This window comes from Diachasma alloeum, unplaced genomic scaffold (genome assembly GCF_001412515.2).
Source record: "Diachasma alloeum isolate Michigan unplaced genomic scaffold, Dall2.0 Dall_scaffold_00218, whole genome shotgun sequence".
Lineage (NCBI taxonomy): Eukaryota > Metazoa > Arthropoda > Insecta > Hymenoptera > Braconidae > Diachasma > Diachasma alloeum.
This window is the reverse complement of record NW_021680383.1, coordinates 61,072-82,215: the sequence shown is the minus strand read 5'-3', so window position 1 is coordinate 82,215 and position 21,144 is coordinate 61,072. Positions and strand designations below refer to the sequence as shown.

The window sequence follows — 21,144 nt, the reverse complement described above, 5'->3', positions numbered from 1 at the left end:
AAATGATATCTCTGAATCTGAGAGAGAAAGTAAAATTTTTATGAGTATCTACCTTGTATATTTCAGTCTGTACTCCAAAGAAGATTTTCATAAAAATATCCCTCTCTCTCACAGACTCAGAGATATGATTACGAAATGCTCTCAAGAGCAAGCTGCCGAGTGTCTATTCCATTCTAATATTCTGATATCATTTTCTGGTGGTATCGTTCAATCTGAGGTAGATAGCGAAATTTATATAATTACTTTTTTTGCTTATCTCATTTTGGAGAACTTAAGAAATGTTCATAAAAATTCCACCATCTCTCCTTAATTCAGAGATATAATTGGAAAATGACCTCGAATTGAAATAGACTCTTGCCATCTTGACCTTGAGATCATTTTTCGATTATATCTCTGAATCTGAGGGAGATGGCGGAATTCTCATGAAGAGATTTTTTGTAGAACAAAATGAGATGTACAGAATAGCTCCTCATAGAGTATCCACTATCTCTCTCAGGTTTGTAGATATCACCAGGAAATAACCTCAAAGTGGAATTGACACTCGTCAGATAGACCTCGAGATAATTCCCTAATTATATCTCAGAATCTGAGGCAGCTAGCGGTGTTTTTATGTAGATCTTTTTTGTAGATCTCATTCCGTTCTACAAAAAAGGTCCTTATGGGAATTCCACCATCTTCCTTCAATTCAGAGATTTAATTGAAAAATCATTTAAAGATCAAGCTGACGAGTGTCTATACCACTCTGAGGTTATTTTCCAGTGATATCTTTAAACCTGAGAGAGATAGTGGGATTTCTATAAGAAGCTATTTTGTAGATCTCTTTCTGAACTACAAAAAGATATAATTGAGATATAATTGGAAAATGACCTCGAAGTGAAATAAGGTTTTGCCATCTTGATCTTAAGATCATTTTGTTATTATATCTTTGAATCTGAGGCAGATGACGGAATTCTCATTAGGAGCTTTTTTGTAGAACGAAATGAGCTGCATAAAATAGCTCCTTATAGAAACTCCAGTATCTCTTTCAAATTTAAAGATAACGACGGAAAATGACCTCAAAGTGAAATGGACACTCGTCAGATTGACCTCGAGATAATTCCATAATTATATCTCAGAATGTGAGGCAGATAGCGGTATTTTTATGAAGATCTTTCTTATAGATCTCATTTCGTTCTACAAAACAGGTCCTCATGAGAATCCCACCATCTGTTAGGAATATTGAGGTACTGTCGGTCAGTCAGATTTGGGTAGCCCAGAGCAAGGGCATAGAGTCGTGTATCAGTGGTGTTGAATAAACAGAGCAGAGCAGTCGTGCGTTGTACGAGTATCACGGTGTATTTATTTGTACCTTCAATTTGCTATCCTGTGGTTCACTATAATTATCGCTATAATTATCAGGTTATGGGCCCAGTGCCACCATCGGGATTAAGCTATAAAGGTCAAATTTAAAATTGAGTATAAGTAAAGTGGAAAAGTTAGAGACCAAAAATCAAGTGAAGCTTCAGGAGTGATGGCGGAAGGGAGCTCTTCAACGAATCACTCTTTTGGGATAGTAAAGCTGAACAATAGAAATTATCAGGTATGGAAGAAAAAGATCTCGGCATTGATGTGCCGAGAGGGCTCGTGGAGAGCAATAATAATACCCAAGCCAAACACAGATGAGGATGAAATCGAAGCATGGGAATTAAGAGATGAAAAAGCGTTGGGAACTATTAGGCTTTTCATTGAAAAAGATCTGTGGCATTATCTAGATAAAGCTGAAACCGCCAGGGACGCTTGGCAGGCGTTGGAAAACCATCACCAAAAGGCTAGTGGAATGGATAAATTCGCTTTGATCATCGAAATGCTGGATTTGAAATTAAATGAAGAAGAGGATATGGAAAATCACATTGCAAAAATTCAAAAATTAATAGATAATTTAACTGCACTTGGGAGTAAAGGCGTCGAGGAATTCGCACCTTGGGTTGTGCTTCGCAGTATGCCAGCATCATACGGTCCCCTAATATCAATTTTAGCCGCAAAACCAGAGGCTGAATTGACCTTGAGCATGGTAAAGACAACACTGCTCAGCGAGTTCAAACGCAGAAGAAAGCTGGTACCAAGTGAACACACCGATAGTGCTCTAAAGGTAAACAAGCAAGAGAACATCAGGCAACGAGAATATAAGGGAGAGCCCCTTGAGTGTTATTTTTGTCACAGCACTGACCATTTAAACCATCAGTGCACGAAATATTTAAATTGGAGAAGGAAGCAAAATAAAAATAAGAAATATGAGAGAGCCAGGGCTGCGATCGAGAATGACACACCGAGTGGCAGTGATGACGATAGCGACACTAACACACCTCCCCAGTACGCCTTCATAGCCGACACGGACAAGAGAAAAATAAAGAAGCATTGGTACTTGGATTCAGCGGCCAGCAGTCATATGACAAATGATATTGATTTCTTTGATGAGATTGACACTACTTATACATCAAAGGTACGTGTCGCCAACGGTCAATCCTGCACGGTCTACGGGATTGGAAAAGGTAAAATTGAATGTTTAACCGGAAAGGGAGAAGCGAGAAGTCCTATACATTCCCGACTTCGAATCTGAACTGATTTCCATTGGTTCCCTCGACAGAGAAGGATACCAATTGAAAATTCAGAACAACCAAATGGTAATCAGAAAGGGAGCAAAGGAGTTAGCTATGGGAGATGGAGCTGCGCAGATGTATAAATTAAGAACACCGGAATATGCGTTCTCAATGATGCCTCAACACCCTCCCGACTGTATTCATCACTGGCATGCAAGGTTCGCTCACCGAGATCCGAAGGCGATAAGACTCCTAGCAACCAACAACCTGGCAGAGGGCATAAAAATTGAAGACTGCCCGATCAAACAGGTGTGTGAGTGCTGCGTTAAGGGGAAGATTTGTAGGAAACCATTTCCAAAGGATTCTGAAACTACAACGTCGAAGCCACTCGAACTCATCCACACGGATCTGTGCGGACCCCTACCCACACCCACTATAGGAGGACGCAGGTATGTGATGACTTTAATTGACGACTACAGTTGTTACACGCATTCATTCCTCTTAACACACAAATCACAAGCAGAATCAGTAATCAAAGAATTTATACGACTCAGCAAAACTCAACGTGGAGAGACACCCAAGATATTCAGATCTTATCGTGGGGGAGAGTATATTGGACACGAGCTTCAGGACTACTTGAGACGTCAGGGTATTCAGGTTCAACAATCCATGCCATATACCCCCGAGCAAAATGGGGTAGCCGAGAAGAAGAATAGGTACCTGATGGAGGCCGTAAGAACAATGTTGATAGATGCACATCTTCCAGACCCATACTGGGGCGAGCCGGTTTTGACAGCAACCTACCTGCAAAATCGACTTCCCACCGGGAAGAGATCAGCAACACCTTATGAACTACGGTTCAACGAAAAACCAAATGTACAACATCTCAAGGCGTTTGGATGTCGAGCGCTTGCTCACATCCCAAAACAAAAGAGAACAAAACCCGATGTCAAAGCGTACGATTGTGTTCTCCTGGGATATCCAGAAGGATCGAAGGGCTACAAACTTATGGAAAAACCATCTGGGCGTATCATCGCGAGCAGGGACGTAGTATTCTTGGAAGAAGGACGGGCTGAAGGGGAAGTATAACCTCTGTCCAATCCTTCTCTACAGCAGCACACAAGGGCTCATCACCCTCCTGAAAATACCAACGATAGTACTGTCTATATTCCTCTTGAAAATCATGAAATACCCAGCGGTAAAACTAAACTTACCTCTTATCTACCCTGCGCACAAGAAGAAGAACTATCCGACAATAGGAAAATCGAAACTAAGAGCCGAAGATCTATCTTCGATGAAACAGAAGACGTACCTCTTAATCAGCGAATGAATAATGAAAATCAGCGAATGAATAATGAAAATCCATACATATATAATGATGATCTAAGTGATGAAGCTGACCCCAGGACCTATCATGAAGCTATCAACGGCCCCAACTCGGAAGAATGGGAAAGAGCCATTGCTGAGGAAATTCAATCGCTTGAGGACAATGAAACCTGGGATTTAGAGCCTGTTCCAAAGGGAAAAGTGCCAATCGGAAGTAAATGGGTATTTAGAACTAAGACAACTCCTGATGGAGGACCAGCTCGACACAAGGCTCGACTTGTGGCTCAAGGATTTTCTCAAAAATATGGAATCGATTACGATGAAGTATTTGCACCAGTAGTCAAGGCATCTACTGTCAGAACTCTTCTATCTCTAGCAGGAAAGCAGAACTAATATGTTAAGCACCTGGATGTAAAAACTGCATTCCTCCACGGGAAATTAACCGAAGTTATCTATATGAAACAGCCACTTGGATACGTAAATGATCAACACAGAGACTGGGCCTTCCGACTTAACAAATCCATTTACGGGCTCAAACAAGCTGCTAGAACATGGAACGAGACCCTTCACGACACGCTCATCAACTTTGATTTCATACGAAGTGAAGATGATGCCTGCTTCTACAAACATGGAACAAACACCATCACTTACCTGGTGGTCCATGTTGACGACATCATACTGGCGAGCAGCTTATCTAGCAGAATTGGTGCAGCCATACAGGCACTAAAGGATAAATTCAGTATCACTGAGCTGGCTGATATTAAATGTTACTTGGGGACGGAAGTAAAAAGGAATCCACAAGGAGAATTTTCGATAAATCAATCCGACTACATCGAGAAGATATTGGCAAGGACTAAACTCGATCAGGCAAAACCATCAGCCTACCCCATGGACACAGGGTATGCGAAACATCGGGTAGACTCACCAGAAATAAAAAATGATCACTACAGAAGGTTGATTGGAGCTCTTCTCTACGTATCAGTGAACACAAGACCCGACATCTCAGCACCGGTAGCGTTACTGGCACAACATATCACTGACACTAGACAAATCGATTGGATAGAGGCGCAAAGAATATGTAGAAACCTGAAGGGAACTATCAATTACGAATTGAAACTTAATGATCATCAGGAGAAAGACCAAAGGTTTTTCGGATATGCTGATGCCAATTGGGCAGAGGACAGAGAGTCAAGGAAATCTAATTCAGGCTACGTTTTCAAATTGTTTGGAGGCACAGTCAGCTGGACGTGCAAGAAGCAATCATGCGTAGCAACTTCATCAACGGAAGCTGAGATCATCGCGCTATCGGAGGCAACAAAAGAATGTAAGGCGATGCACAGCGTACTCGAATTTCTGAACACGAAACAAAAGCAGCCCACAACAATTTACGAAGATAATCAGAGCTGTATCAACAACATTCATTCTGAAGGAAAGAGCTCATTGACAAAACACATCGACTCAAAATTTCTCAATGCAAAAGAATTAGTGAAGAAAAACATTATCAAACTGGAGTACTGTCCAACGGAGATAAATGCAGCAGACATTCTCACCAAACCACTTGGACCACAGAGGACATGGACACTGGCAGCTCTGATGGGACTCAATACTAGCGAGAGTCCAACAGATCACCAGTGAGAGGAAGTGTTAGGAATATTGGGGTACTGTCGGTCAGTCAGATTTGGGTAGCCCAGAGCAAGGGCATAGAGTCGTATTACACTAATAGTGTAATAAGTCTCTCATCCGTGGCCAGTTTGATTTCATCAAATACCTTCAGCTGTTTGTGTGCTCAGGCCCTTGCGAAACCCTGACTAGTAACGAATAAGTGTATTATTACACTCAATATACTTGATCATCTGGATTGACCCTATCTTTTCAAAAACTTCGGATAGGAGAAATAGAGATTTTGATATAAAAACTCATGACGGCATTGTGTAACTTGATAAGCAATGATGCTGTTCTCACCATTCTTCGACTTGATTAAGAAGGCATTGAAATATACTTTTGACGACCTGATTTAATTGATATCCGTCACAATTCTTTCAGTAATCATGAAAAAACCGATTTCCTTTTTCAAATCGCATAACCAATGTGTTGTAATCAACAATGATTTGTACGACCTCCATCATATTCTGATAGAATCAACAGGGAATTGTTATGAATTTGTGGAGCTCTGACTAATTCCATTTTGATGACAATTTTTTGAGTGCACGTTGACAAATAGATTTTTGGAAAAACTATCAATTTTTTCGAATCTTTATGAAAAATTAAATTTTAATTTTATTCTATTTCATTTATCGTACGTGCCTTCGTGAGTAACAAGCGTACGGCAACACTCACATTGCACGGGGGAGGGGATAAGTATACATATTTCATCAGAAGTTCGATGATAAATATGTAGCAAAATTTACTAGAGATAATAATGCAATATTGGTAGAAAGAAATCAGGTGAACAACGTGTTTCTTATAAAAGTACATTAATCAACAAAAAGAAACCGCCAGACAAACAGACTAAGTTAAGTATTATTCCCTAAAATTAAATGCATCCATCAGAAAATAGGCTAATCTTTTCAGCTGGTTGGAGTTATCAATGTCTAAGAGAGTGGGCAGGAGGTCAACGTCATATCTATCTAATAAAAGATCATTAAAGTCTGAGGTTGTAGTAAAATGGGCATCTAACAAAAATGTGAATCAGGTTCTCAATCTCGAAGTGACATATTCTACAATAGTCATTCGGATTGTATCTAAAGGTTTTATCTTTGATGATGATTCTCCCAACGTGGACTGAGGCCAGACGAGCCTGGGCCACAACTCGGGTTAGAGCCAGTGGACAGCGCAAAGTGAGGTATCTGGATATGTTGTCTGAGATGTTACGAGGAATTTTAAGTTGCAGGGAATTGCTATTCTGATATCTTAGGATGTCCTGAGCCATTAAATTTTAATTGGTGTTAATGAATAGAGCTTATTAAAGTCTATATTATGGTTCGCCGAGCTCGAGGAACAGTTTCATCTATCCGGGATTAACGATAAAGTAACGAGGTATTATTATGCCTCGTCTCATCTCGATCCCAAGGCCGCTGCTGAGGTGCAGGATATCCTCCTAAATGTGCCTGCCGAGACACCGTACACACGTCTCAAGGAGGCGCTCGTCGAACGCTTCACGCTCTCCCGAGACGCACGACTCCAGCAGCTGCTCGACCGAGAGGTATTGGGTGACAGGAAGCCCTCGCAATTCCTGCGTCATCTCAGGAGTCTCGACGGCATGGTTTCTGACAACATTTTACGCACCAAGTGGCTCAGCCGACTGCCGATGACGACGCAGTCCATCCTGGCGTCACAAGCGGACATGGCTCTCGACAGGCTTGCAACACTCGCCGACAAACTGCACGAGATCGCCTTGCCGGTAGCCCACATCAATGACGTCCAGGAGCCAACGTCCTCAGCCCTCGAGACACCCTTTTCTCGTCTCGAAGCAATCTGCGAGCCGGCATCGGCCCTAAAAGGGCAAAGCGTCGTACGTTCTCGCTCCCGCTCTCGATCCCGTTCTCGAACAACCTTGCCAGCACCCGACAACAACCAGTGCTGGTATCATCGAAGATACCACGACAGGACTAGACGTTGCAAAGCACCTTGCTCGTGGCAGGGAAACGCCCCGACGGATCGTTAGCGGCGGTTAACGTTCCCTCTTTCAAATCCAGCCGCCTCTTCGTAACCGATCGCGCCACCAAAATCCAATACTTGGTGGATACTGGCGCCGATCTTTGCACATTTTCGAAATCTCTCGCTCCTGGAGCAAAGAAACGAGTTAACTATACGCTTATTGCAGCCAACCCCTCAACAATCAACACGTACGGCTGCATAACTCTATCGCTCAACCTCGGCCTCCGGAGGGATTTCACATGGCGCTTCGTAGTGGCGGACACAACCAAACCAATTATCGGTGCCGATTTTTTGGCGCATTTCGGCATTTTACCTGACCTGAAGAACGGCTGCCTTATCGACTCAACAACTGGATTAACGACCTCATGCAAAGTGTCGCTATCCAGCATCGTCTCGNCCGGAGGGATTTCACATGGCGCTTCGTAGTGGCGGACACAACCAAACCAATTATCGGTGCCGATTTTTTGGCGCATTTCGGCATTTTACCTGACCTGAAGAACGGCTGCCTTATCGACTCAATAACTGGATTAACGACTTCATGCAAAGTGTCGCTATCCAGCATCGTCTCGGGAATCAAGGTTACGCCTGTGGATCCTTCATGGTCAGATCTCCTCGGTAGGTTTCCCAATTTAACGAAACCCGAAGGAATATGCCTTCCAGCCAAACATTTGACGTTGCACCATATCGCCACTATACCCGGACCTCCATTATCCAGCAAATCACGACGCCTCGCCCCCGACAAACTGAAAATCGCCAAGGCGGAGTTCGACAAAATGATGCAACTGGGAATCACTCAACGTTCGAAGAGCCCCTGGTCATCTCCGCTCCACTTGGTACCGAAAAAGTCAGGCGAATGGCAACCTTGTGGAGATTATAGACATCTGAACGCACGAACAATTCCGGATCGATATCCCGTTCGCGTTCTAGAGGACTTCACTGCTAATCTCGCTGGGAAAACAATCTTCTCGACGATCGACCTCGTACGCGTCTTTAATCAAATATCTGTGGCCATCGACGACGTAAACAAAAGAGCTATCATCACACCATTTGGCCTTTTCGAATTCCCCTTCATGACGTTCGGGCTTCGAAATGCCGCACAAATATTTCAACGGTTTATCGACGAGGTCACACGAGGCTTGGACGATTTCGACTTTCCGTATATCGATGACATCCTCATCGCTTCCAAGAATATCGAGGAACATCGCAGACACCTCCACACGCTCTTTGAACGGCTCTCGAGATACGGTGTTGTAATTACCACCGCCGAGTGTCGTTTCGGCCAATCGGAGGTAGACTTCCTCGACCATCGTATCTCGGCGCAGGGTATCTTACCGCTCCCGTCGAAGGTAGAGGCGATCGTCAATTTTCCTCGGCCAACATCCATTTGTAAATTGCGTGAGTTCCTAGGTATGATCAATTTTTATCGCAATTTCTTAAAGATGCTGCAAGATTTAAGGCTCCTCTCCATGAATACACTCAGGTTGCTAATGTCAAAGGCTCTCACCCCGTCGCCTGGACACCTGAGGGCGATACCGCTTCCACCGCCTGCAAGGAGGAGCTGCGAAAAGCAACGTTACTGGTCTACCCGGATACGACACTCCCGTGGGCCATCTTCATCGATGCTTCCGAATACGCCATCGGTGCAGTCCTGCAGCAACGCCAAGGACAGCACTGGGAACCACTGGCATTTTTCAGCCAGAAACTACAACCTGCGCTGAGGAAACACTGTCCTTACGATCGAGAGCTCCATGCCATCTACCCTGCCGTGCGAAAGTTCCGCTACATTTTCGAGGCGAGGCACGTCACGATCTTCACAGATCATAAGCCGTTGCTTCACGCCTTCGCCCAGGATCCCGACAGAGCCACGCCGTGGCAGTTCCACGCCTGAATTTTATCGGCCAGTTTTCGACCGACATCCAGTACGTGGCCGGCAAGGACAACGTTGTCGCCGATGCGCTTTCTCGTATCGAGGTAATTTCTACTGCTGTCTCCACGAATGAGCTTGCCGAAGCTCAAGCCGCTGACGAGGAGCTCCAGCAACGTCTCCAGGGTCAACATCACGACGCTTTCGCCCTACGACCTGTCAATGTTCCAGACTGCGCCACGCCTATCTATTGCGACGTGTCTGATGATCTGATCCACTCTTTCGTTCCTGTGCCATTGAGAAGAAGAATTTTCGACACTCTCCATAGCATTAGCCATCCTGGGGCACGAGCCTCAACGAAGCTGGTAACGCAGCGCTACGTCTGGCCCGACATCAACCTAGACTGCCGTCTATGGGCCCGCGCGTGCATCGCTTGCCAACGAAATAAGGTATCTCGTCATATCTCATCTCCTATCCAAGATTTTCCAGGACGCACGCAGCGCTTCGAGCACATACACGTGGACATCGTCGGACCGTACGTTCCGTCCAGAGGGTATCGCAACTGCCTGACGATCATAGACCGTTTCACCAGGTTCCCAGAGGCGTCCCCCAACGAGAACACTGGAGCCGAGTGTGTCGCCCGAATGCTCTTGTCTGGATGGATCTGCCGCTACGGAGTGCCGCTTCGAATTACAACCGACCAGGGGACACAGTTTGAGAGCCAGCTGTTCAACGCTCTCGCTCGTCTTCTCGGTTGCAGACATATTCACACTACCAGGTTCTATCCTCAGTCAAATGGAATGGTGGAACGTCTGTATCGTCATCTGAAGAACGCCATTCGCTGTCATGAAAGCGATTCGTGGGTGGACATGCTGCCTATCATCCTTCTCGGAATTCGCGCCGCCTGGAAAAAAAACTCGGCGCACCTCCTGCCGACCTCGTCTTCGGTGAACCGCTTCGACTACCGGGGGAATTTCTTGCTCCCTCACCACCACGCGAGCTACCGCCTACCAATATCGCCGATCGTCTGAGGAATCACTTCGCCGATCTCGCTCCTCCACCCGTCACCCGTCATGGCCAGAGGAAGGTTTTCGTCTTTAAGGAGCTCGCAAACTGCTCACACGTCCTCGTTCGTCGCGATGCTTCCCATCACGCCTTCAAGTCCCCATACGAGGGGCCACACCAAATAATATCGAGGCACGAGAAACATTTCGTCATTCGAATTAGAGGCGAAAATACCGTAGTCTCCATCGACCGTCTCAAACCGGTTTTCTCGCTCCCAGACGACGAGCACAACAATGACGACGAAGCTAACGACGATTCCCACGACATCAATACGACACTGACAGCACCACCTTCACCGGAATCACCGCAACCGGGAACATCTCGACGTTCGTCATCTTACCGCCCATCTGACACCCCCTCATCGATGTCATCAATTCAAAAGCGCGTCAAACGACATTCGCCAAACGACATCAGCTGTTCTCGACAAATCGATATTATTGATTTTTTTTGGCTTTACTTTGCTTTCTTTTCTTTTTTCGCAGAAGGGGAGTACTTGTGGCGCGAGCCACAATAGATTAATTTCTTGAATTTATTTCGTAGCGTCTCGAATATTCCAAACGTCGGAATTCGAGACAAACATCATTCTGTCCTTGTCCCTCACGAAATTTCAGGACAATTCTCGAACCTTCGATAAACGAAGGTATATAAACTCGTACGCTCCCCGGCGAAAAAGTCAGTCTACTTTTGTGTACACATGTAAACACTTGCCTTTAAATACACAGTTCTTGTCAACACCGCGTTATTATTCTTGATACCCGCACCAAATCGCCACATTTTTTGGGTAGATGAGAACATCTTATATATAAAAAAGAATCCATTTTCTGAGCGACTGATGTATCAACGCACAGCGCAAACTACAAGAGCTACGAGCGTGAACTTTTGCCTACAGCTACCCTTCGGGTAAAGTAGACTTGTATAGCTCGGCGGGCAATACGGCTCTCCAGGTTTTCTCCATAATTATGAAATTAATTTTTGATTTCTTTTTTTTTCATACGAGTTATTTAATATCACAATGTAATTTTCGAAGAGATTCCACTTCATCTACCACTTTGAATATAAAAGAAACATAAAGCGAGGTTTCGGGATCCTTACGATATAAAATTTGGGGACCAGTAAGTAAGGTTTTTCGTAGTTTTAAACCCTGCATTCGTATGTTTAACTGATTGCCGATTCGTGGCACTTTCTGCTTTCATTGGAGATCAGTAGGATTTCTTTATTCCCTTCCAATTAATAATTGTTTTTAATTTTTTTACCACCGCGCCGAGCCGGTAATATGGCTCACCTGGTGCGGGTAATATCGCTTAGCTGGCGACCAGTACCACTCGGGGTTTGACAGCTCGTCAGTGTAAACGTGGGAGTAGTATTGAACAACATCACGTAAATATTACATAATTATTGTTTTTTTTTAAGAAAACATTCAATAATGAATGATGGGATGGTGATCAACTTGAATGAAACTGTAGATAGTTGGAATACTCTATTAAAATCTTGAAATCAGATAAATGGATATTGATGAGGTTAGATTTTGCGCTGTTGTTTTGCAGAAATGCCACGTAGAAAGGAACCAGAGGAGAAAATAAGAGGAAAATGGACAGAGAAAGAGTTAACTTCAGCTTTGGAGGCTGTAAGAGGCGGTTTGTCATACCGTAAAGCTGAAAACATTTATAATGTGCCATTCACTACTTTACGCAATCGAATGAGAAGTGGAATCGTCAGTGGACCTAAGTGCTGATGACTTTGAATGTGATAAATGTACAAAAATCTAGAACATTTTCCATTCGATATCCCTGGGAATCAAACTAAACATAATTTTACATTTTTGAACCAAAAAGAGAAATAAATACTTGAGGAAAATGCTTTATAATAATTATAAGTGTTAGAGTTACATCCGAAAGTGATACTGAAACATAATCTAACGATGTTAAAAAAGGAATATCAAAGACTCCTTTACGATGTATTGTAATGATGAAAAAAATCAGTTGAAATCGATCAATTTTTTTTTCATAACTGTTCAATCTACATAAGGTAGAAACTTTCTTCCTATAAAAACCACTCGAATCAAGTCAAATAATTAATGGAAAAATAATCACACGATTCACAATTTTACATAGGAAACACTTTAGTGTTGAAAAATATTATTATTTATTCAACTTAAAATTTTCTAGAAAAAAAAGCATGTATTGTATTCACTTATATCGTTTGATTTTCTTTCCTATCATTTGACAGCGTTTGATTTTATGTTAGATTATGGTGCGAGCATTACAGGCGACCATTTACGGTGCGAGCATTACGGAGTGAGCGATATTGGAATCGTACTGAGCCTTGTTACCCGACGGTGGGTAAGGCTTCCACTTTCATTTATCATTTATTTTGGAAATTTGGAAAAGAGCTAGATCTCTACACTTCAGAAAAAACATTTTGAATAATCAAATAAAAAATTGAAGCCATTATTTACATTTGGAGTTAAGGTTTTAAATAAAAAATTCGCATTTCCCCTTAGGTGGGCCATAGTTGTACACTAGTTCGCCAGAACTTCTCAAGTTACCGGTATTTTGATTTCCGTATTCTTGTAAATGATTCCGCACCGTGTGATGAGATTGTGTAATTTTTTTCAGAATTTTCAAATTATTTTTTCGGGCGGCAAAATCAATTCAAAGATTTCCAGAAATATGTGACCCACTGGCAGTTCGTCGTTATGGAGGTTGGTGGAAAGTCCAATGATTTTATGACGATCCCTTGCCAGGTAGCAAAAGCAAGAAATGGTGTAGTGGACTGCCCAGGTCATACAGTCGAGATCTCCCAGTACCCACTAGCAATCTATACTGCTCCCCACGAAAGAATGGTCTTGGATATGAGTGGTATGAGTCATACCTCAATTCAAGGGAGTGGGAGTACCCAGCCAGGACCATTCTCCCGTGTGGACGACTATACCTGGGTTGAGGCATGAGACAAAATTCTCGTTTCCATAAAAATTATCGTTTTGGAATATTTTCTCCTTACGCAGAATATTTTTTTCGTATCAAAGTAACAAACTTTGCGCTCATGTTATAAAAAAAATGCTGGGAATTGTGAGCGAATTTACAAAAAGCCAAGCCGTCAAAGTTTGAACTTCGATTTTCCATTTCTTTTGATATAAAATGAAATGAAACAAAATGAATGCTCATCTGACTTCCCATTTCAATAAATGGCTGAATAAAAATAGAATAAAATGCGAGGATTTTCAGAGTTTTTCAATATAATTTCCAAAGTACATATGAAAAATTTCCTAATCGAGCGTGATTTTGAAGGAAACATTCCAATTGACTCAAATTTTTTTTTCTTCTCTCTAATTGATTATTTTTACAAAAAAATACAGTTGGAAAATGTATTTCGAATGATTAGTACAAAAATTTCCATGAATTTCCATCCAAACTGAAATGAAACTTTGCGACCCTCAGGTAGGTAGGCGGTAGAGGTATGAATATTAACCGAGGTATTTGAAGATCCTCCATGAGACATTTCCACCTTACTTAGGAAGTAATAAAGCGAACTGCTCGTTTGTCCTTCATCCAGGTAACTACCTTCTAACAATTTTCTTGTGCCAACTGGAGGTCAGTCGAGGAAAGACTTCCTAAGAGTCCACATCAGAGCAATTACTATTTCAAACGTTCCGTTGTTGTGAACATTAACGAAAAAACGCCCGAATATGCCGAAAACTCGAAAATCTATGGAGATTCCGTTAGTGGGTTACGCGACACCAGAAATTCGTGGACAACAATTGCCTGCAAGTAATACAGGCAGTTCAAATGGTGCTTGCGTATTTCTTGAAGAGTTGATCGGACGGGATCTTCTGCATTTGGCGAGTTGTCACCATGTTCTTGAACTCTTGCTCAAGTTAGCTTTTCAGACATCAATGGAGGACTGTACTTCCAGCCCTGATGCTTTTATCTTCAAAAAATTCAAAGACCATTGGAAAAAAACAAGTGGAAAATCACATTTTATCGAATTTGGTATAGTTGTTGTTACTAATAAATTAGCAATTAGCTTCCGAATGGATTTTTGAGTTTGTAAATTTTGTTGTTCTTCTTTATGTATTTTCGAAGAATAAGAATCTTATTATATTTATGGGAATGTATTCAAATCTATTGCAGATTAGCATTTAACATAGATTCAGTGTAATGTGTACGAATGTTAACCAGGGCTTCATCCAAACTTAATCGAGCTTTCGCCAACGTTTAATCAAGAGTTAGTCATGATATAATCTAAATTTAATGCGGATTCAACTAGAATCAAGTGGAGATTCAGTCAAGACCAACCAACAGTTGAAAAAAATTATAAATTGACCACACTTTTATGACAAAATTGTATGGGAAAATTATGATACTTGCATCAAAAAATCAAACTAAGATACAATTCTTCAAATGTTATAACACGACCATTGAATTTTATTATAAGGATTGCAAAAATCAAGGAAAGTTTAAGAAAATCATCACACAGTATGATAAAATTCATTCTCAATTATAATTTTATCATACTTGTAAAATATTTTCGTGATTCGCGATAGGAATTTCATCTAAGCGTACCTTAGAATTAATATTCCATATTATAATTTTATGAAACCCAATGATAAGTTCTTTACCTTATTGGCCTAATTTCAGATAATGTTGTAATATCGGGGTACGGAATTCGTAAAATTTTTGCAATTCGCATAAATCTATAACGGAGGTTGTTCGATTTCAAGGAAAGAAATAGGATTCAAAAATCACTCTCTACACAGCTTGATACATTTCAGTGGCAGCCCATAAAATTCTCGAACCTAAAGTTCGTAAAACTGTGTTTACATTACGTGGCGACCACATGGCGAATGACTACGAATACTCTGAACAAAACATAGAACAAAGGACAAAGGGAAAATGCCTATCAAATAGTCCAGTGTACTGGTCCTTATTGTTTTGGAGTTAGTCTCCGACTGACGAAGTTAGAGCAAAGATCGAGATGCGTCTTCTACGAGCGATTGAATAAAGAATCACAATTAAATTAAATTCACAGAGTTATTATTTCAATTCTACCCATCATTTCCAATGGAGGTATAGTACGATTAGAATCCGATATGAGAATTATCAATTATAATTAATTATAAACAATTGGAATCATTTCGTTTAAACATTCGATGGGCCCGTGGTTCTTCCATCCTTTATGAGAAGTCATAAATCGACAACATCCATTGAACAATAATTTAGAGTCTCTGAGGAATAATAGTAGAATTATCCCAAAGGCCACTTTGATATGAAATCATTCAACAATTCGAATGAGAAACTGTCATTAATTCATACAAAATCGTGGTTGATGGAGAACAAGAGGTTATAATTCATATAGACGATGTGAACTATCATCAATACAAATTACGTGATAGCTCCGTGGTAACGCGTTAGGTTGCGAGTCCGTAGGTCCTAGGTTCAAACCCCTCTGCGATAAAAAAATTTAATTTCTGTCCATAGGCTTGACAGATAGGATTCCGAGAGTAGTGAACAATAAACATAAATTGTATTTGTTGAGAAGAATGCTTAACTGAAAAATTAATATTTTTGCATCTTATCTCAGAGCAATTGTACCCCACATATATAGGATAATTATAATACGGTATCGGAAAATTATAATATCAAGATATAATTTTACAGGACGTGTATATGAAAATTCCTATACTGGTATGTGAATTTTCTTAGATGGTATGAGACTCAAAAGTATGATAAATTTATAATACCGTATGATGTAAATTACCTCCTACACATGTGTAATAATTTTGGGTCGGAAATTTTTAACAGTGAACCATCCAAACAACCAACATAAGTTTGATGCAATTTCCTGATATAAAAGCTCATAACGCTATTGCACAAAGTGGTAAATGTTAATGGTATTTTCATTATCTTTTGCCTTTATCAAAGATGCATCGAAACAAACTTTTTGAGCAGTAATTTAATTGATATTGCCGATAAATTATTCAATTTTTCACGAAAAAGATGGAAAAAAAATTGTATGTATGTATGTATATTTATTGCTTTATGAGATATTACAGAGAATCTCTTGTAGCAAGAGGGTGCACAGTGCATTGTTACAATAGGTATTAGCCGCATATGGTAAACTAGCAAGAAAATAATAAGAAAAAATAAGGAAATATGAGAGTTAGAGCTAATTGAAGAGTTAATTGGAGTTAGAGCTAGTTGCAAAACGTTTAGCAGCAGCCGAGAGAAACGGATTCCTAGAGGAGGCGGTGAGTATCGAAATCAAGTGTTCACCGTGCATCATAGGGCAAGCATTATCTAAAAAAACAGGCAAAAGCGACTGGAACAGAAGCAGAAATTACAGTTAAGCGACAAAATAACAAAGCAGTTGTAATGCAATTGACATAGGCTGTCAAGCTTGTTGGAGGTTGTGACGGAATTTTTGAGAATTCCGCCACCTGTACGAGAGTTCACCATAAGATCGGAAAACTGCGAACTTTTAACCAAGTAAATTGTAAAGAGAGACAGAGAGTAACGAGGGTGAGTAAATAAATTTTAAGAGAGAGAGAATCGCGTCATATTCCCTCCCCTAAAAGTTAGCACCCCTATCGAAGGGAGATGCAACATTCCTAATCTTCAGCTCGAGCCTTGGCTATCGATCATCAGAACATCCGGACATCACTATCCGCGGGAGAATAACATTAGATTCTTTAAAACCAGTAAATTCACGTGTCGATGCACGATAAAAACGACTAAAAATAAAATATTCAGTTGAATTAAAAACAAATCGTTAAATTCTAGAAGTTTCAAGGTAATTTCCAGTTTAGTTTCGGATTGAGGGATTACGGTTAGAGTCATTACGGTTTAGGTAAATTTACAGTCAAATGTATTTACCGGTTTAATAGATATTTTGTTAGTTTCGCGAATTCTGAGTGGAACGAGTCTCCACCGTGGATCGTGGCCGATAGACTGAGCCTCCTGGTGAGATATCGTATTTCCGTTGAGTGTTAGTTGCTGATCATCGAGGTTGAGCTGAAATGCTCACGTTCCCTAGCTTACGCATTTCGTGGGGTTATTGGACTCACTGGTACGGTTGGAAGGTCCTGTGGGTGAATTTAGGCCTCTCGCCTGCATGGATTGCCATGGCCCATTTTAGATTTATGGTTTTGTTAGAGGTGATCCCCCAATAACTCCCGGGAGAGTGACAGCTACGAAATATGCACTCACTCAGTGAGAAGTGCATTCGCGTTGATAAAAGGCGAACAACCGCCTATATTTTCCCCTCAATCAGAGTTTCGTTCGTTTCGTTTAGTAAATTCCGGTTAAAATTCAGTTTCAAACAATCTTCAGTCAAAGGAGATAAACCGCCAGCCACATAAAATTATAAATTATCTTAAGACTCCATATTCGGAGTTTAAATTTGAATTAACGTTCCCGCGCGCAAGTTCCCACCGACTGCAGAAGTAACTCTCCGGCGACTGGTTATATGGCACCTCAGTCGCCCGTCGTCACACGAGAATCTCGGTCGAACGCTGGATTCAGTCGCAGTTCCGCCATCATCCAAGTCGCCGCGCTTTTGGAGCAGCTAAGGGAAAGACGCCGAGAGGACTCCCCGTGGAACCTGGATTGGAGGAAAAATGGTAAGAATACCGGTAAGAAAATCTGTAGGAGGACCATGGGAGGCGAATTCACATGCTACGGCATCACCGAATGACGGCATCGTGCCCTCTCCAAAAACCCCGTATTTGTCGAACGATAAGTGCACCCATGGAGTGCATAATCGGTTCACAAATACTCTCTCTATTNGAAAGACGCCGAGAGGACTCCCCGTGGAACCTGGATTGGAGGAAAAATGGTAAGAATACCGGTAAGAAAATCTGTAGGAGGACCATGGGAGGCGAATTCACATGCTACGGCATCACCGAATGACGGCATCGTGCCCTCTCCAAAAACCCCGTATTTGTCGAACGATAAGTGCACCCATGGAGTGCATAATCGGTTCGCAAATAATCTCTCTATTCCTGAGAAGTGATTGTGTAGTGATAAGTGGAGAAAATCATGAATAAAATAGGGTTATGCGCGCATGCTCTCCACGTGGTGTGGATGTAGTTGTGGTGCTGTTTTGCATGCTTTTCATTGCTCGGACGGATTGACGCCTCATTTGGGAGCGCTTTTCGTTCCGTAGCCTTTTCCCCTGATATTTTATTTCCATAATACCGATCTCTGGTCGAATAGAAGCCCGTGGGCTCCCTATAATTGAAGCGACGCCACGAGGCTCTTTTTTTGGGTTGCGCGAAACCTTTTCCTAAGACCGAGCGACCGATCCTACCCCGCTCTCCGAATTCCTCCGAGCTAGTCGAAATGATTCCGCAACCTCTTCCTTCGATTTTCCCTAGTTATCTTTAAGTCTAGTTTTCTTCTCGTTTGGTTCCCTTTGGCTGCGGTTCGTTGATACCGCCGAAACAAAAATCAACTGGCGCCCGACACCAGTTCCTCAAAGAGTAGCTGGCTTCTCGTTCTCCGGTTATGGCGTTTCTACGTTTCTACGGTTTTCGAGAACTTCAGGGAACATCGAAGTGGAAGAGGCCGAAGGTGACACACTACGTCTACCGTTCAGTCTGGAATTTTCTGCGGGTTCAAGGTTTCGGATCCAATCCGTTCATATTAGTCTACGTTTAGAAAAATCGCCGTCACAAGGTGCTGGGGAGCGGATCTGTGGGACAGGGATTCTGTAACGAAGTTGTAAAGGGCTAGGAGGCATTTGGGGTTGGGGATAGAGAGAATTCTGAGGAGTTGGACTTGAGGTGGGACGGCAGCTAGTAATTCTCCAAGGTGATTCACTCTCCAGACTTCGTAAGCTGGATAGTGGAGAATAAAATGTTCCACTGTCTCCAGAGCATTCATGTCACAGAAACGGCATGCGAATCCTGGGGTCAATTTGTGGGTGTTGCCGTTGAGGGAAATTCCACAAACAAAGATATTAGCTAATCTGAGTTGGATGGCAATTCTCTTCATATGGATTCCTCCCTTGAAAAACAAGTAACTACCGACGTCGAGTAACAAGTAACTACCGTGGCCGAGTGGATTAGACGCAAGTCTAGTGTGCGAAAGGTTGTGAGTTCGATTCCCCGTGGAACCGAATTTTTCAACGGAAGGCGCCGGCGACCGGGAGGTTGCTAATAGAGGAACCGCCTGTACCGGCATGGGTTTTCTGTGGTTTCCCCATGCTACTTCTATGTTCTATAGAAGTGCGAATGCGGTACAGTGCAGAATCTACAGCCGCATGCATAGGGTTGGATAGAGTGGCGAATGGGACCCGAAAAAGGGACTCCGAGGCCGTAAAAAAAAAAAAAAAAAAACAAGTAACTGGCAGTCGTATCCGAGATACCTCGGATTACCTGTACTTGTGATGAGCTGGAGCATAGGTAGCTGACATAGTCTGTAGACCTCAGCTTCCACGACATGGTATTGATGAAGTCCTACCTTCTGTCAAGCCAAAAGTCTGAGTCCAGGTGTTCGAACATTCAGGGGAGGTCAGCAGCAGCGAAGATGTCATGCAATCTGGAGACCTAGTTGAATTCGGGTTCGGAGATTGGGGTACGTGAGAGGCGTATCATCTCCAACAAGCATATATAACGCCACAGATCTGGGTCAGAGCTCGAAGTGCGAGAGGTTGGACCCCCAACTCAAGTCTAATCTGGTAGCCGGATGTATTCCGGGGGAGGAGAAAGATACGCTTGAAGTAGTCCGTTTGGATTTTTTCAATCTCGTCGAGATGAGCAGGGCCCCAGGTTTGAATGCCATACAACAGCGTAGATGAAACTAGACTGTCGAACAACTTAATTCTGGAGTACCAATCTTCAGCTTTCGTACGACGGAGGATTGAATTTGCTGTGCCTACTGCGGACCTCGCTTTCTGCAGGGCGGCAGTGACTGCTTTTTTGCCTGACATGGTGCTGTCCAGGACCGTGCCTAGGTAGGTGTATTGCTTGACCGACCTGATGGAGTGTCCTTTGTAGAAGAAAGCGTCTTTTTCAGGACCTCTCACTGTCCCAGAGGGGCGGCAGACCATTACTTCGGTTTTGTTGGTGTGAATTATCAGTCCATTCGCTTCGAAATACTCCGGGAGGCATTTTAAGATATATCGGGCATCAGCTAGTGACCTGCCAAGGATGACGGTGGCATCCGCGTAGAGAAGAACCCTGAGGCTCTTCCCGCCTATGTCCACTCCTTGGATATTCTTCTTCATCTTGGTGATGATTGTGATCCACTCCAGTGGGAGGGATTTGAGGAACTCGTTTGCAATACCGTCAGGGTCAGGAGCTTTGCAACTCTTACAGTAATTTAGAATGGGACGTACCTCCTCAGCGCTGATATCCCTATCCATAAATGGATCCGTGTTGTCCGGTATTATGAAGTCAGTTGAGGCTCTTGGTGGGTAAACGCGTCTGTAGAAGTGTTCTCAGCTGGACTTGGGGACGCCATTTGGTACGAACGAGGAGGGGCGGGCAGCTTTGACTGTACTCCAGAATTCACTCGAGTTCTTCACGTTAGCCATGCGGGTCTTGAGGCGTCTGAAATGCTCTTTAATTTTCCCCTTACGACAGATTCTGAAGTCCCTGACATATTGGTGGAATAGTCCTACTGAAGCGGAGTCAAAGTTCGATCGTCGTAAGGC

At 42.6% G+C, this 21,144-nt stretch overlaps 2 protein-coding genes across 2 annotated transcripts; both read left to right on the top strand.

The window, feature by feature from the left end:
* Positions 1–3,923: 3,923 nt before the first annotated feature.
* LOC107037352 (uncharacterized mitochondrial protein AtMg00820-like) lies at positions 3,924–4,295 on the top strand. The gene has a single exon (XM_015255866.1). The coding sequence runs from the start codon at positions 3,924–3,926 to the stop codon at positions 4,293–4,295; it is 372 nt and encodes a 123-aa protein (XP_015111352.1).
* Positions 4,296–6,664: 2,369 nt separating this feature from the next.
* LOC107037351 lies at positions 6,665–7,566 on the top strand. The gene is made up of 2 exons (XM_015255864.1): positions 6,665–6,739; positions 6,859–7,566. The coding sequence occupies exons 1-2, from the start codon at positions 6,665–6,667 to the stop codon at positions 7,564–7,566; spliced, it is 783 nt and encodes a 260-aa protein (XP_015111350.1).
* The last annotated feature ends 13,578 nt before the right edge of the window (positions 7,567–21,144 follow it).

Bases quoted from the DNA above. Each gene is read 5' to 3' on its own strand.
- LOC107037351 (XM_015255864.1), top strand. From the start codon at position 6,665: ATGATTCTCCCAACGTGGACTGAGGCCAGACGAGCCTGGGCCACAACT. The intron at 6,740-6,858 runs GTGAGGTATCTG...GTTAATGAATAG, and splicing joins GAGCCAGTGGACAGCGCAAA to AGCTTATTAAAGTCTATATT.
- LOC107037352 (XM_015255866.1), top strand. From the start codon at position 3,924: ATGAATAATGAAAATCCATACATATATAATGATGATCTAAGTGATGAA.